Source organism: Varroa destructor, unplaced genomic scaffold, assembly GCF_002443255.2.
Source record: "Varroa destructor unplaced genomic scaffold, Vdes_3.0 BEIS01000005.1, whole genome shotgun sequence".
NCBI classification, from domain to species: domain Eukaryota; kingdom Metazoa; phylum Arthropoda; class Arachnida; order Mesostigmata; family Varroidae; genus Varroa; species Varroa destructor.
Genome location: NW_019211458.1, coordinates 36729236 through 36741904, shown reverse-complemented (window position 1 = coordinate 36741904; position 12669 = coordinate 36729236). Strand labels below are relative to the sequence as shown.

Genomic DNA, 12669 nt, shown 5'->3' with positions numbered 1-12669 from the left:
GATATATTAGGATACTACGTATGTTTCGATTTACGGTCTGATATATATTGGAAGGTTCTATAATTTCCACTTCCAGCTTCCCGACTTGGTCGAGATGATAATTTTGATGAAAACAAAACGATTACGTTGCCATTTATGTTTATTTGGTCGCTTACTGGATTTTAAACATGTTAAAATCTCATATACATGTATTCAATACACATTCAACTGAGAGGGAGTAAAGATATTGTAGTAAAAACTATAATAACCATTATTGCGACTCACTAAATATCGGCTTTAGTAGAGTATGTTACCGCAAAATGAGCAAAGGATATGTCTTACCAGTGTGCGCTTTCCTGTTAAGGATAGTTGTGATCTTGTTAGGTCTATACAAATGAGTGAAACAGCTATGACTCGGACAATAAGCTGCTGAAGAGTCATAGTCCATTTTTATCAACGAAGTTTTCTATGGAATGTATGATTTACGTAAGCTTAAGACGTTTGTAATCAAAAGCCGACTTTATCATTTTGATGATTAATATACCACATGAACATTAATTTGTTTCCAGCAGCAGTACATTTGGGAAAAATTGAGGACATGACTAAAATTAATAGCTTTCGTTATTAAGTTAAATTTAAGTTTAATATTAAAGTAAAATTAAGTTAAAAATAATAGCTTTTTCATAAGGGACTTCCTGTTCTAATAAATCTTTTAGAATTTTTTGGAGTCAAATAGTTAGTTTACTTACCTATTAACAACTGCGCTGTATCATTTAAAATTATCTGGATATTTTTCGTCATTTGTTTTGTTCAAGCTGTAAACATTAAACTTGAATACTATTCTCTCTCAGAGCGAAATAGTCAATAGCATTTGGCGCTTGTACGTTAATGTACAGTTCGTTGGTGAAAACAAATCAACGCATGATTAAGTACTTTTAAATAGTAGCTTAGGACATGAATAGGTACTAATAAGTTAACGAAGTTACGATTCGTGAAAAACCCAGTTAATGGAAAATAATCACTGCCGTTTGAATTCGGCGCCATTTTTTGGCGCCAAAGCGAAGCTGTAGAAATCCGATCAGCTGGACACAATTGGCATCGCTAACCGTATGTCTTCTTCATAGACTTTAGTACTAGCGTCAAAAAAAGGTAGGGAAGATATACGTTTTTATGGGACTATACAGAATTATTGTATTATTATTTTGAAAATTATCGTTGGACTAGGAAACGTATGATTGTGATCAGATTTTTCTCTTTTCAGTTTATGCGAGCAAAAAACTCTAATGAAATTCGCAGTCTGGATTGTGCTTTTGCTACCTTTTTGCTTAGCGCTGCGTTAGGTAACAGATTTATATATCATATATTTTTACATATATAATTAATGACTATATAGTCCTGCTAGTATAATTATTAATACGTTTTTAAGCAATCTTATGCCTCGTTTTCTCGAAAAAAAAAGCCAAAAAATGAAATCCAATACACGAACATTGCACGAACACGCTAATCTAAGAGCAGTTATACTCGAAAATCATTACTCTTCTCCTTTTGGTTTGTTACTGGGGCGCATCATGCGATCTTGGTGTAAACCAGTCTGCTAAATCGTGTTACCTGACTTCTTGGAGCGGCATAAAAGCTTTCTTTCGAAATTAAACGATATCGCCATTATTCTTACTACCTATTCTACTGTCTCCTATGACCAATTCTCAATAATTCGGAATAGCCAAGAGTAGGATATCAGTGATGACCCACGAAAAGGAAGTATTTAAATATACAAATATCAGCGTCGAAAAAGGAATGAAACCTCATGTTCAGCAAGACTTCCTCTTAATTTATTGGTGTCGTGAGACATTTGTTAAATATGATGTCGCATATACTGTCTTTTTCATGTATGTATAGATGGAGTCTATTGACAAATGGACCGATAATCTCGTGAATCTTGAGCTGTCATCCTCACCTGACCCGGAGCCATGCTTTAATGAAGATTGCGTTTTGGGTATCGATGAGGCCGGACGTGGCCCTGTGCTCGGACCGATGGTCTATGGCACATCCTATTGGCCAATTTCTAAGGTATACTGCACATCATCGTTAAACATTTTCACACTTCATTTAAGTGTGAGTTTTAATTATATTTCAATCAGCTGTACTTGGATGCAACCGGGGATATTAAACGGGTGTGTCTAAAGAGGGTATGTGAAGTGACATTAAATCTATTATACGTCTACATCGACAGGCAAAAAGCTATGAACAGATGGGCTTAAATGATTCGAAGGCGCTATCAGAAGCCGATCGTGAACGTCTCTTCGAACTTTACAACGCAGAGAATACAGTATCGGGATGGCATCTAATATGCATTTCACCTGTGACCATTTGTAAGGCTATGCTTGGTGAGTATAGTGATTGATCGAAACTTACGTCAATTCAATTTTTTGAAGATGAAGAAACTTGAAGTTGAGGTTGAAGAAATGCTGTTTTAGCAAGCATAATACACACGTCCCTTGGCTTACTGGTCTAAATCACTCGTGTATATTTTGTCCATCTTAATGTAGTAGTTTTACCCTAGTACGTTTTTTTTGCAGATAAAGTAAAGCCTAACGGGGCATAGGTTTTATCGCTTACTAGTTTGAAGCTAGTAGTTTTTACTATTAGTTTTCAAATTTTCCTTTCTGCTGAAAAAGTGTATTCCAGCCTCAATACATGCGAAGTGGGCATTTTGTTTTACGAGTGAAATATTTTTGCAGTTGTATCAATGAGCTACTACAGTTTCAGAATTGCCGTCCACTGGACTTCACACTATAAGCTTTTAAGCTTTTAGTAAATATAAGAGCGACAGATTTTCTTGCTCATAACTCCTCAATTCATGCAGTGATAAATGTTTTATATTGTTCTAATTTATTGGTATATCATTTAGGTAAGGACAACACACGTGAAAGCTTAAACGAAGTGTCTCATAATGCTGCAATCGCATTAATCCGCCATGCACTATCAAGAGGAGTGCGAGTTGCTGAAGTATACGTCGATACCGTTGGGCCGCCAGAGAAATACCAAGACAAGCTTCAGAAAATCTTTCCTGATATCAAGGTGCCATATTCAAGTGTTTTTAGTACTACGTTTCCGGAGAATAATTCAGCACGCCTTGATTGAAGTCCCAGCGATGTCTGCGACACATTCCTAGCTCGAATTAAGCAATGTAGATTTATGTGAAGAGCACGCTAAGAAACTATACGTCGGAAAACATATACGGTCATTTTTATTTTAAAGACTATTGCCACATACGCCGTTCGTATTTATTACTCATTTTATGAATTAGATTTCAGAATACACCCGCTTGAACCTTTGATTCTAATGGATCTCTCATCAATTAGCAAATTTGATTTGCCCTCTAATTTTCTGAGCTAACATGGTTCTTACTGAACAGATGATTTTGGAATCGCTGCTTAAAAGTCTTCTTCTTCCCGATGATATCTGAAAGTATTGCCTTGCTTCACTATAATAAAAAGGTAAAAATGAACCCACTGCCTCACCTAATCTTGTACCGGCAGCCTATTACAACAGTAATTCCCATTATTCTATTTGAACATCCGAAAATGTTGCGTATATCCTTTTTAAAATCTCAAATGTGTTTTTATTAGGAGAAATTGAGATCGTTCGGTTGTTTAACTATTAATTGCAGGTGACTGTAAGCAAGAAAGCCGATTCCTTATTTACGGTTGTGAGCGCCGCTTCAATCTGCGCCAAAGTCGGAAGAGATCGTGCACTAAGGAAATGGTGCTGGCGAGAAGGTGTTACATACGATAACATTGGTGAGCTTTTAAGTTTTTTCTTATGCAAACATTTTGAGTGACACAAGGAAATAGTTCGAGAATCGTAGGAAAATAAGGCCAATGCAAGTTTGGACAGTGTTAGGCCGAAAGTGTATGGATACATTGCTTAGACAAAAAAACTTCGTTGACAATCCCATGGAAATTGGCTGAAAAACGAAAATGGCGAGATAAGCAGTCATCCAATTTCATCCAGGAAGTACGTTGAATTATTTTCGTCAAACGGAAAAATTTCACATTTCTTCAGGTTCATCTTACAAACGTCTGCCCGTAGAAATCGGGAATATTTGAAATATGTAGTACTCCAAAAGGATAGGCTATGCGGAGTTAAGGTAGGTATCTATAACGACCGTTTTGTCAAAACCTTTGCAGGTTCCGGTTATCCAGGAGACGCTACATCAATAAAGTTTCTTCAGCAGTCATGTGACCCTGTTTTTGGTTTTCCATCGATTGCACGCTTCTCCTGGTCAACGGCCGAGGACATGCTGGCAAAACATCACATTAAGGTCGAATGGTGCCTCGAATCTAATAAGAAGGCAAAAGGCGCAATGGATATGTTCGTAAAGAAAGACCCTGTTCCAAAGGAGAACGCCTTCTTTACTGCTAGAAGCATTCAGCAAGTGGACGAGCTGTGATTTCTAAAAAGGCATTGATTTCAACCTGATTTTCAATACTTTGATTTAGCCTTTAGAAAAAAGATTTGCGTATGATGCTTGGGTTGTGATTTTTTCTGACCAAGTTTTAAGGAAAAGAAAATGTATAATACTATATTATAGTTCCGTATATCTCGTATAAAACAATGCGCGATGTTATATCGTTTGAAAGTAAAAATGGTTTCACCGTGAGGTGGATATTAAGTAAAAATCTGTGTTCGCTCATTTTGTGTGGTTAAAAACCGGCAAGCTGAATTAATGCGACTAATCTATTGCTTTCGAGTATTGTGTTGTACCGTGTACATACTTGCTAATAATAGGAGAGCTATAGTAAATTTACGGTGCTCTTAGTGGAAAGCTGTGCCTCGAACAAATAACATTCTTAGTTAAAACGTCATGTGCAAAATGGCGGTGCGTGCCAAACTAGCAATGATGCAATAGAAAATACAATGTCAACAAAAGAAATCATTCACTAAAATCATGCAGTACAAATACAGTATGTGAAAACAAAAGAGAAATGGGTAAAAACCATTTCTTTTAAAACAAAAATCATTGTTTCACGTGTAATAAATAAGTCAACAGAGTGAAGGGAATAGGAAAATACAATGGAGAATACTGTAAAGATAGTGGTTTGCAGTCTATAACCCAACAAATTTTCAAAGAAATTAAATGATCTTATAAGCTTCCCAACTGCGCGGCCTATCATCTGAGGTTTCCTCTATTCGGACACATCGCTACAAAGCATTAATTATAATTTCCTTTTATTTAAAACTTCATCTAACAAAAGTTAATTCATTCAGTTCATAAAAAATTCAACAGGTTGTTATTATAGATGTTTGTATGTTATGAAGCAAAAAGTAAAAGCAGGTGTTCAATATATGAAATTGAAAGGTACATGTTTTATTATTTCGACTTTGCAGTTGTTATTTACAGAACATTCATTTGTAACTTTTACCGAGTTCTATTTAATATCAACATGGCATGTTGTTGTATGAGTTATTCTTGTTTTTTGAATTGGAATTTATGTGTGATATATATGGTCAAACGCTCAATAGTGCTGTTAGACATTAATTTAGGATTACCGGCTTCCAGCAAAAACGAGGTGCATCTACGCACGTTTTAGAACCAAGGCAATTGCACATCTTTCTTATTTTAGCACACGAACACGTTATAGCTGCCACATTACAGCGATCCGTGTAATATCTGTAAATCAAAATTTATCAAAAACACCTTTCTATATCATTACAACATATAGCTGGTAAGTGTAAATTATCGACGATCCTCGAATCTTGTCTTACTATTATTTTGGACTTGCTCTAAACAAGCGAACGATAAAACATATCTCCAGAACCAGGCCCTGGTTGACACAAATATCGAATAGACACCATGATCACATAAGAATGGCACAAGTATTTATTCGAAGACGATTTGAAATACGTACACTGTATCGGTTAAGTACTATTTATCAATAAGCGTCTTTGTTAAATATATCTTAATCCGTGTAACTTTAGGCATATCGCGTAGCGTTACAACAGCTAAAAAATTGTCAACACTGTGACATCTACTTGACACGATACACCAGGTTTGCAGCTCGTTTTTTGCCTCTGTTAGGGACTTAGTTAACAAAGCTGGTAATTCAATCCATCCCCACCACGCAAGACCACTGAATATCTTTGTAATTTTTAAACAACAACACTTCTTATTAGTCAACGAGTTAGTTCCGGTCAGTTTCATAATGTTCTTTAGATTATGAAAACAAACAGATGCCGATTTTAAGAAGTCTATTCCTGCGGAGAACCATATCGTTAAGGTGTACGTAACGACAAAACTACAGTGTTGCTCTGCTGCTATTATGGGTCACAAAAATCCAGCGCAATCATCACCAAATTAATTAAAGAGATGTCACTTATCACCTCTTTGCGAAATTTCGCTTCTATCCAAATATGTGAACCCGCGTTTCTATAATATTATTCACACATAGTTACGCACTCTATACGGTAAGACATGACACGTTAGAATCATAGAGATATCCCACCTATATGCCCAGTCATTAACAACAAGAAACTGGAAAAGATAATGTTTGTTTTACAGTTCCGTCTGCGGCGTTCTCTGCTGATATCAGATTTAGAAAGTTCGAATTGTCGATGCACGCAACTAAGGAGAGTTTTAGTTATATTGATACTATATCACGGCTAAAGACTATTGCGTTTGGCTCTCCGCTTTACTGACTGAAAGCTGCATCGGCCTACGTGTTTAGTGCACTATTAGGCTCTTTCGGTTTCGGCTGTGACGACTCAGCGGCTTTTTGCCTAGCAAAAAATCCAGTAATAGGTTTACTTCTTGGGGTATTCAGCTTTCGTCTTTTAGGAGTGTGCGGTACATGATTTGATCCAGGACTACAAGGTGCTGATCGGCTTCCTGGCGTTGTAGGACCTCCCATACCTTCGGTCATATAACCCTCCTGCGGAGTTTGTCTTTTTAAAGGCAATGGAGAAACGACCTGTGCTGTCAGAGATTGCAACGGGGTTAAGGGTGAACGAGCTCCAAGAACAGGTGAAGCTTTTGGAGACGCAGGTGAGCACTGTGCAGAACGAACAAAGTGAAAGCAGCAGTTCCCACATAAAATACACACACGAATATTTTGTCAATTTTCAACACTGTAACAGTGCATTACTAGGACATAATGAAAGCGGTCAAAATTCTCAACTATCCTAATTCGAACTCGATCTCTTCACACAATTCTCGTACTCTTACATATGCGTTAGTAGCTGACCTACTTGACGTTCACTTCTTTCTTTTGAGATGCTGCGTATTTTTGTGGAAAGCCATTGCAAATAAATACAGTCATAATTGAAATATCGTAGCAAAAAATGTTCTGCTATAAGTACTGGTCTAAGTTCCTTTCGTTTATTTTACCTTAAGCCAATCGGACAATGATCTGGTGCTGCAGCGTGCGGTCCGATTAACGCGCGGTGTTGAGTCTCCTTTGGCAGGCATATTATACACCTCATGTAGCCGCGCATATTTCTCGCTAATATTCTTATTGTTGTCCGGCTGCGATATTTCGCAATACCCCCATGTCTGCATATCTTCATTCACCCCAACAGGCTCCCACAAGATTAATTGTTGATCATCTCCACATGAAGCCAACTATGCAAAAAGGAAGAGGAAAAAAAAATGAGAAAGACACTGTTTATACAAAATGATAAAATATGAGGAGTCTCATATTTCCATAATCTTTATTTAAATCCTATCATAATAAAGATACGCCGTAGCAGTATCGAAAACACCTATGGATTGCCTTGTTTGAATGACGGACAATTAAAACTAGACTATTTATCAACATAAACGGTGTCCGTTAGGTAAACATTTGTTAGCTAATAGTAGCCCCATGCGCGAATCAATGAAGCAGCTAACCTTAAGATCTGAACACCACGCTGGACACGTTGGTTCAGCGTAGTGGCCTTTGAGGACGCATAATGGCAGGCCGGGTCTGGACGTATCAAAAATTGGAATCGGCTGCTCTTCGCAGAACTCGTCCATCTAAACATTCAAAACAATGACTTCTTGCGTTAAATTAATAATCGAATATATATATATGTTTCATTAGAATATTTCATTCACTGTACGATACGACATAGCAACTATTTGATAATCTGAATTTTAGTTATTTAAGACCATAATAAGAGAGGAGGCAGTGTGCATGCTTGGCATATACATGCTGTTGAATATGAGTACAAATGTGCCATAAGCGGAACGATTTATATGTTAAATTGGAAACGGCTGTATAATTATGTTGCCTTTATTGCCCAATCGAACCGTGGTTGATGACGCAAGTCTACTCACTCTTGGTGACCCGATTGCTAGGAACTTGCCGCTTGGGCTCACGTCCATTTTAATGAAATAGGCGCCTTCGCCACGTCCAGCGTTGTGTCCATAAAATATACTCACTGAAATCCATAACCCAGTGCCGTGATAGTAATAATAGCCATTCAACAGTCATTACATGAAACATAATGATATTTTCTTTCACCTTATCAAGGCTGCAGAAATCCCTGAGCGCCTCTAGAGTAATTTAATTAGTTGAATGGTATATTTCCAAAACAGTCCTGTCTTTTGTTCTACGCTATACTGATCTCGGCCGCCAACTTACTAAGCAAACACGCTACCGTACCATTTCTGATAGTACTTCATGTACTAAATACATTAAAAAATTAGTTTAGAGATATTTTTTTATGTATCGTGTATAGTAATAAGTTTTTCTTACGGGATACATTTCATGTGCAACGATTATAAGACACAGCTATTGTCTATGTTTAAGCGGTCACTGCTAGTCCTGTCTGCTCACAGGCGAGAAAGTAGGTTTAGTCATAGTTTTTCAAACTTCTTAGATAGGATGGTCAAGTCCTGACAGGCCGTGTACTTAATTGCATTTCGTTGCGTTCGGTTACACCTCGTACCTATCCATGAAGCAAGGTGCAATCATGTGACACATGATGACACGGTGTAACCACTCTGCGACCATATAAACCTCTTTTCCCTATGGTCGGGAAATGCATTATGTATATTTCATACCTGGTTTGTCAGCATACACGTTGATATCGAATGCGTAGATAACATTATCACTACACTGAGCGTACAGTGTCTTTCTGTAAGGGCAGACAATAGCGTACGTGAAAGCGGTATTTTCATTTGACGCGGTTAGCCCACTGGCACTAGCGGCATTTGAACCAGATGTCGAAAGTTGATAACTAACCCCTCTACCGTCGGGTGCAAGACGTAGAAAGGGTCGTGGCTCTCGGAGCAAACTGTAGCTTCGGCGGAGATCCCATACGAGAAGATGGCCCCCACCACTCGCTGCCAACAAACAGTTATTTTAATTAAAACGAATATCATTTACGATAGCACTTTACAGAGGACAACTGTTGCTTGTTTTAACCTCGCGGCTCAGGCGATCAATCGTCAGTATACAGCAGCAGGAGCGCACACACAACTGCATATCGCCGTATATAATAATATTATGTAAAACTTCGATATCCTTGTTGAGTAAGCTAGAAAACTAGTCAGCTAGGTGTCTGCACAGCTTTTGCAGGAATAAACGCTCGAAATATTCGTATAGGAGCTGCCAAGCGAAAAGAGCATTGTTAACTGTACTAGCATTATCTACCTGTGGATATTAGATGATTGGCATCGCGAAAGTTAAGGCTAGTGATCCCGTATGAGTGTTGACTTGATTTAGATAAGCCACTTTTTCGAGATCCGGCGTTCTTCTTTGGGTGGGCCCCCTCAACGCGTAGTACAGGATCATCTGTTCGCCGATCGTAGACGATGATGTCGCCGTCTCGGCCTCCAGAAGCAAATACGTCTGTTGATTATTGAAAATCAAAGAATTTGTTAAATACGGATAAGCGCAAAATGTGTCGATTAAATAGATGCACGCAAAGTGTCAAAACGTTAACCAAGGACTCCTTTGTAACTCTGGCTGTGGGATGGACACGACCTAAAATTTCTTTATCGAACTACTACGAAGTGTGTTACTTCTATCTATTTCGTTTGCACCTTAAGGTTGTGCTTTGAACTCATATTACCAATAGCTCGTCGTCATTATTTATTTATTATTGTGCCTTTCATTTCTCCTTTTTATTTCATTCGAGCACCAACAGTGACTAATAGTCCAGATGTCTTAGGCATTTTTCGTCCGCAAAGATATGCACTTTGCATTCGAGAAAAAAATGTCCTTATTATTGAACTATGAAGTAAGACTTTTAAAAAAAATATTTTGAAAATGCATACATTCATACATTATATATCAATGAATCAATTTTATTTAGCACACGTTTCGTGTAACAACGTGAAACCGTATACTAACTATATATGCATATCTATGAGAGTATACGTATTATTATGCTCTGCACTCAATGAATATTAAATAGACCTATTACCTATTCGTTAAAAAATGACATTTTTAGCTTTTTCCTTACCTGAATCCTGGGGCTTTTGTGCAACGACCTTTACGCTGCCTTTATGCAACCGCCCCTTCGCCCACAACTCTTCGCCACGCTCAATATCCAGTACACCCAACTGGTTGTGGGGAGGACATGTCGCACTGAGCAAATGATATGTAGACAACCAAGCGATGTCGGAGATCATTGACTTATGCGGAGTAAAGGCTGTTGTCGTACAGCAAAAAGAAAAACAAAACAACATACTGTGAAAGATTTTGCATACAATACGTAAAGAATTAAATCGACTAGCGAGACCTCACGGTAAAGCGCTGGTGACAAGTCAGTAGCTGTTCTAAGCCAAATATGACTATCGGTAGGACTAGAAAGCGAAGGCCCTGATTACCTACTGAATGTGCTTGCCTTTATTTGCATGCAGAATAAATTGTATGCTATGTAATCAGCGTGTATAGAGCTTTCCACGGTGATTTGTTTTTATTGCGGAGAAGAAGTTCTATTATTGAAATATAGACAATTAATTGAGGTTGATTAGTAAACAAACCTTTTTTCGATTTGAACGTACTTCGGGTTGTATCGATAATTTCGATTAGCCCGTCTTCATTGGCAATGGCCAGAACTGGATCATATGGGGCACGAAAGCGGCACACAATCGGATGAGCATCGCTGTCCTATTTCACATAACCAATAAACAAAAAACGGAAACAGAAATAAACTATGATTTTTTTCTACTTTAGATACTATTTACACCTATTTTCCTGATCCTATTGAACCTATTTTGAACATATTTTCGTGAACCTTTCGGTGAACCTATTTTCGGGACAGAGCGTATAATTTTCTAAAAACCTCGTGGCGCACATGTGTGGTTTCAAAATTTAGACTAGAATTTATAGAAAAACCAAGCATGATTAAAAATAAATATTAAATATGGATCGCTTTAGAATGCTCTTGCATACAGATACGATATTTTTTAACATTATCTGTGATAATTCGTTTTGCTCCATACAGGTTTACGTACGTACTCTAGTTCAACTAACCTGTACTCCACCTAATTATTTTCCATAATGTATTTGGATTATAATGTAGACTGGGGTAAATAATCTATAAGGTTTGATTATACCAATTGAGTACTCTGAAAACTCGTAACATAAAAGAGATTATGAATGCAAGAAAAAGTACCAAAAACGATTTTTCTTAGATCTATGCTTTTTAGTAGAAAATATCAATGTACATAAGCAATAAAGTGGCACTTTTACTTAGTTCCTTAGCAGTTTTGCCATTATTCAGGCAACAAAAGTAACGAATATGTTTCTCATACCTGGTGAACGTCAGAAGGTATTCGAATTCGGTCAGTACCTTTTAGCCGGTCTAGTGGATTGCAGATTTTACCTAATGTTATAATCGGAAACAACATATTAGCTAGTAATTTATTCCGCCTTTGCATACTTTCGACACAGGTAATAGTTATTGTATAATAATTTCTTTAATTTTTTTCCCGTTTTCATTTGAGTCACCTTCAGTTTTTCATCCTAAAAATAATTAATTAAAAAGATCTTCGAAAATGAGTTTTGAATACACTCGTTTAACTGAGCGCGTCAGCAACACAACCGAGCGTAACGTCGATAGTGCTTACTATTCTTCTAGTTTGAAATTGCTTGACAAGGCAAAAATGTTGAACAAGAACTTAAACACTAAACTTATCATTAGTAATCAATTTGACTTGCAATTTTTACAAGTTCACGTATTTTGACGTTAGCACGACATTATCCAAACCTACATTTAATTGTAAACACAATAATTTTTTAAAGATCAGTCACGGTTACGGTTTTGATAGGTACGTATAAAAGATATTGGTAGGTGTTAAGAAAGTCCACGTGTTCTCATCTAACCTACCTAACTGGATTCCATGGGTCTTTTGGTACATAACATACGAAAGTCCACTAAATTTGATTTTTTGCCGAAACTTTCGTCGACGCAGGTTTTTCAGCTCATCCATACTCGCTTTAGGTGAAGCACACAAAACAAAAAAAAACACACTAAATGCTTATTTACTTAATTCTCGCGGTTACACGGAAACGTACACATACAACCGCACATTGGCTAAGGAATAACTTCACTATTTTCACATGTTAGGTTTTCGGAGCGCGCCTAGTCAACCCCATCTGTGTAGCGTTACGACGGGGCTTCGCTAAAATTCCATCTATATGCTGGCGCCTTCGCAAAGAGAAGCTTTTGGCTAGAAGCCTTGTAGGAAATTTG

The 12669-nt window shown here is 37.4% G+C and overlaps 2 protein-coding genes and 1 long non-coding RNA gene across 11 annotated transcripts in view; 1 reads left to right on the top strand and 2 right to left on the bottom strand.

Moving 5' to 3' along the window:
* LOC111251554 (uncharacterized) overlaps positions 1-978 on the bottom strand; it is a 115886-nt gene extending 114908 nt beyond the window's left edge. For 4 of the 9 annotated variants that reach the window (XR_015327784.1, XR_015327779.1, XR_015327783.1 and 1 more), the window contains exon 1: positions 729-945. This is a non-coding gene — a long non-coding RNA (uncharacterized LOC111251554). Of the gene's footprint in view, positions 1-321; positions 614-728 lie in introns of those variants that run through there. The other 5 variants (XR_015327780.1, XR_015327778.1, XR_015327782.1 and 2 more) reach the window with 3 other exon arrangements.
* Positions 979-1045: 67 nt separating this feature from the next.
* Positions 1046-5449, top strand: LOC111251313 (ribonuclease H2 subunit A). The gene is made up of 6 exons (XM_022807779.2): positions 1046-1128; positions 1876-2046; positions 2210-2363; positions 2888-3057; positions 3650-3779; positions 4170-5449. Exons 2-6 carry the CDS (start codon positions 1876-1878, stop codon positions 4430-4432), a joined length of 888 nt encoding a protein of 295 aa, XP_022663514.1. The 5' UTR covers positions 1046-1128; the 3' UTR covers positions 4433-5449.
* A 390-nt stretch (positions 5450-5839) lies between these two features.
* On the bottom strand, positions 5840-12609 carry l(2)dtl (WD40 domain-containing protein denticleless). The gene is made up of 10 exons (XM_022808646.2): positions 12304-12609; positions 11729-11799; positions 10955-11081; positions 10432-10620; positions 9618-9815; positions 9026-9307; positions 8297-8400; positions 7868-7993; positions 7367-7600; positions 5840-7031 (listed from the first exon to the last, which is right to left on the bottom strand). Exons 1-10 carry the CDS (start codon positions 12404-12406, stop codon positions 6696-6698), a joined length of 1770 nt encoding a protein of 589 aa, XP_022664381.1. The 5' UTR covers positions 12407-12609; the 3' UTR covers positions 5840-6695.
* Positions 12610-12669: the final 60 nt, after the last annotated feature.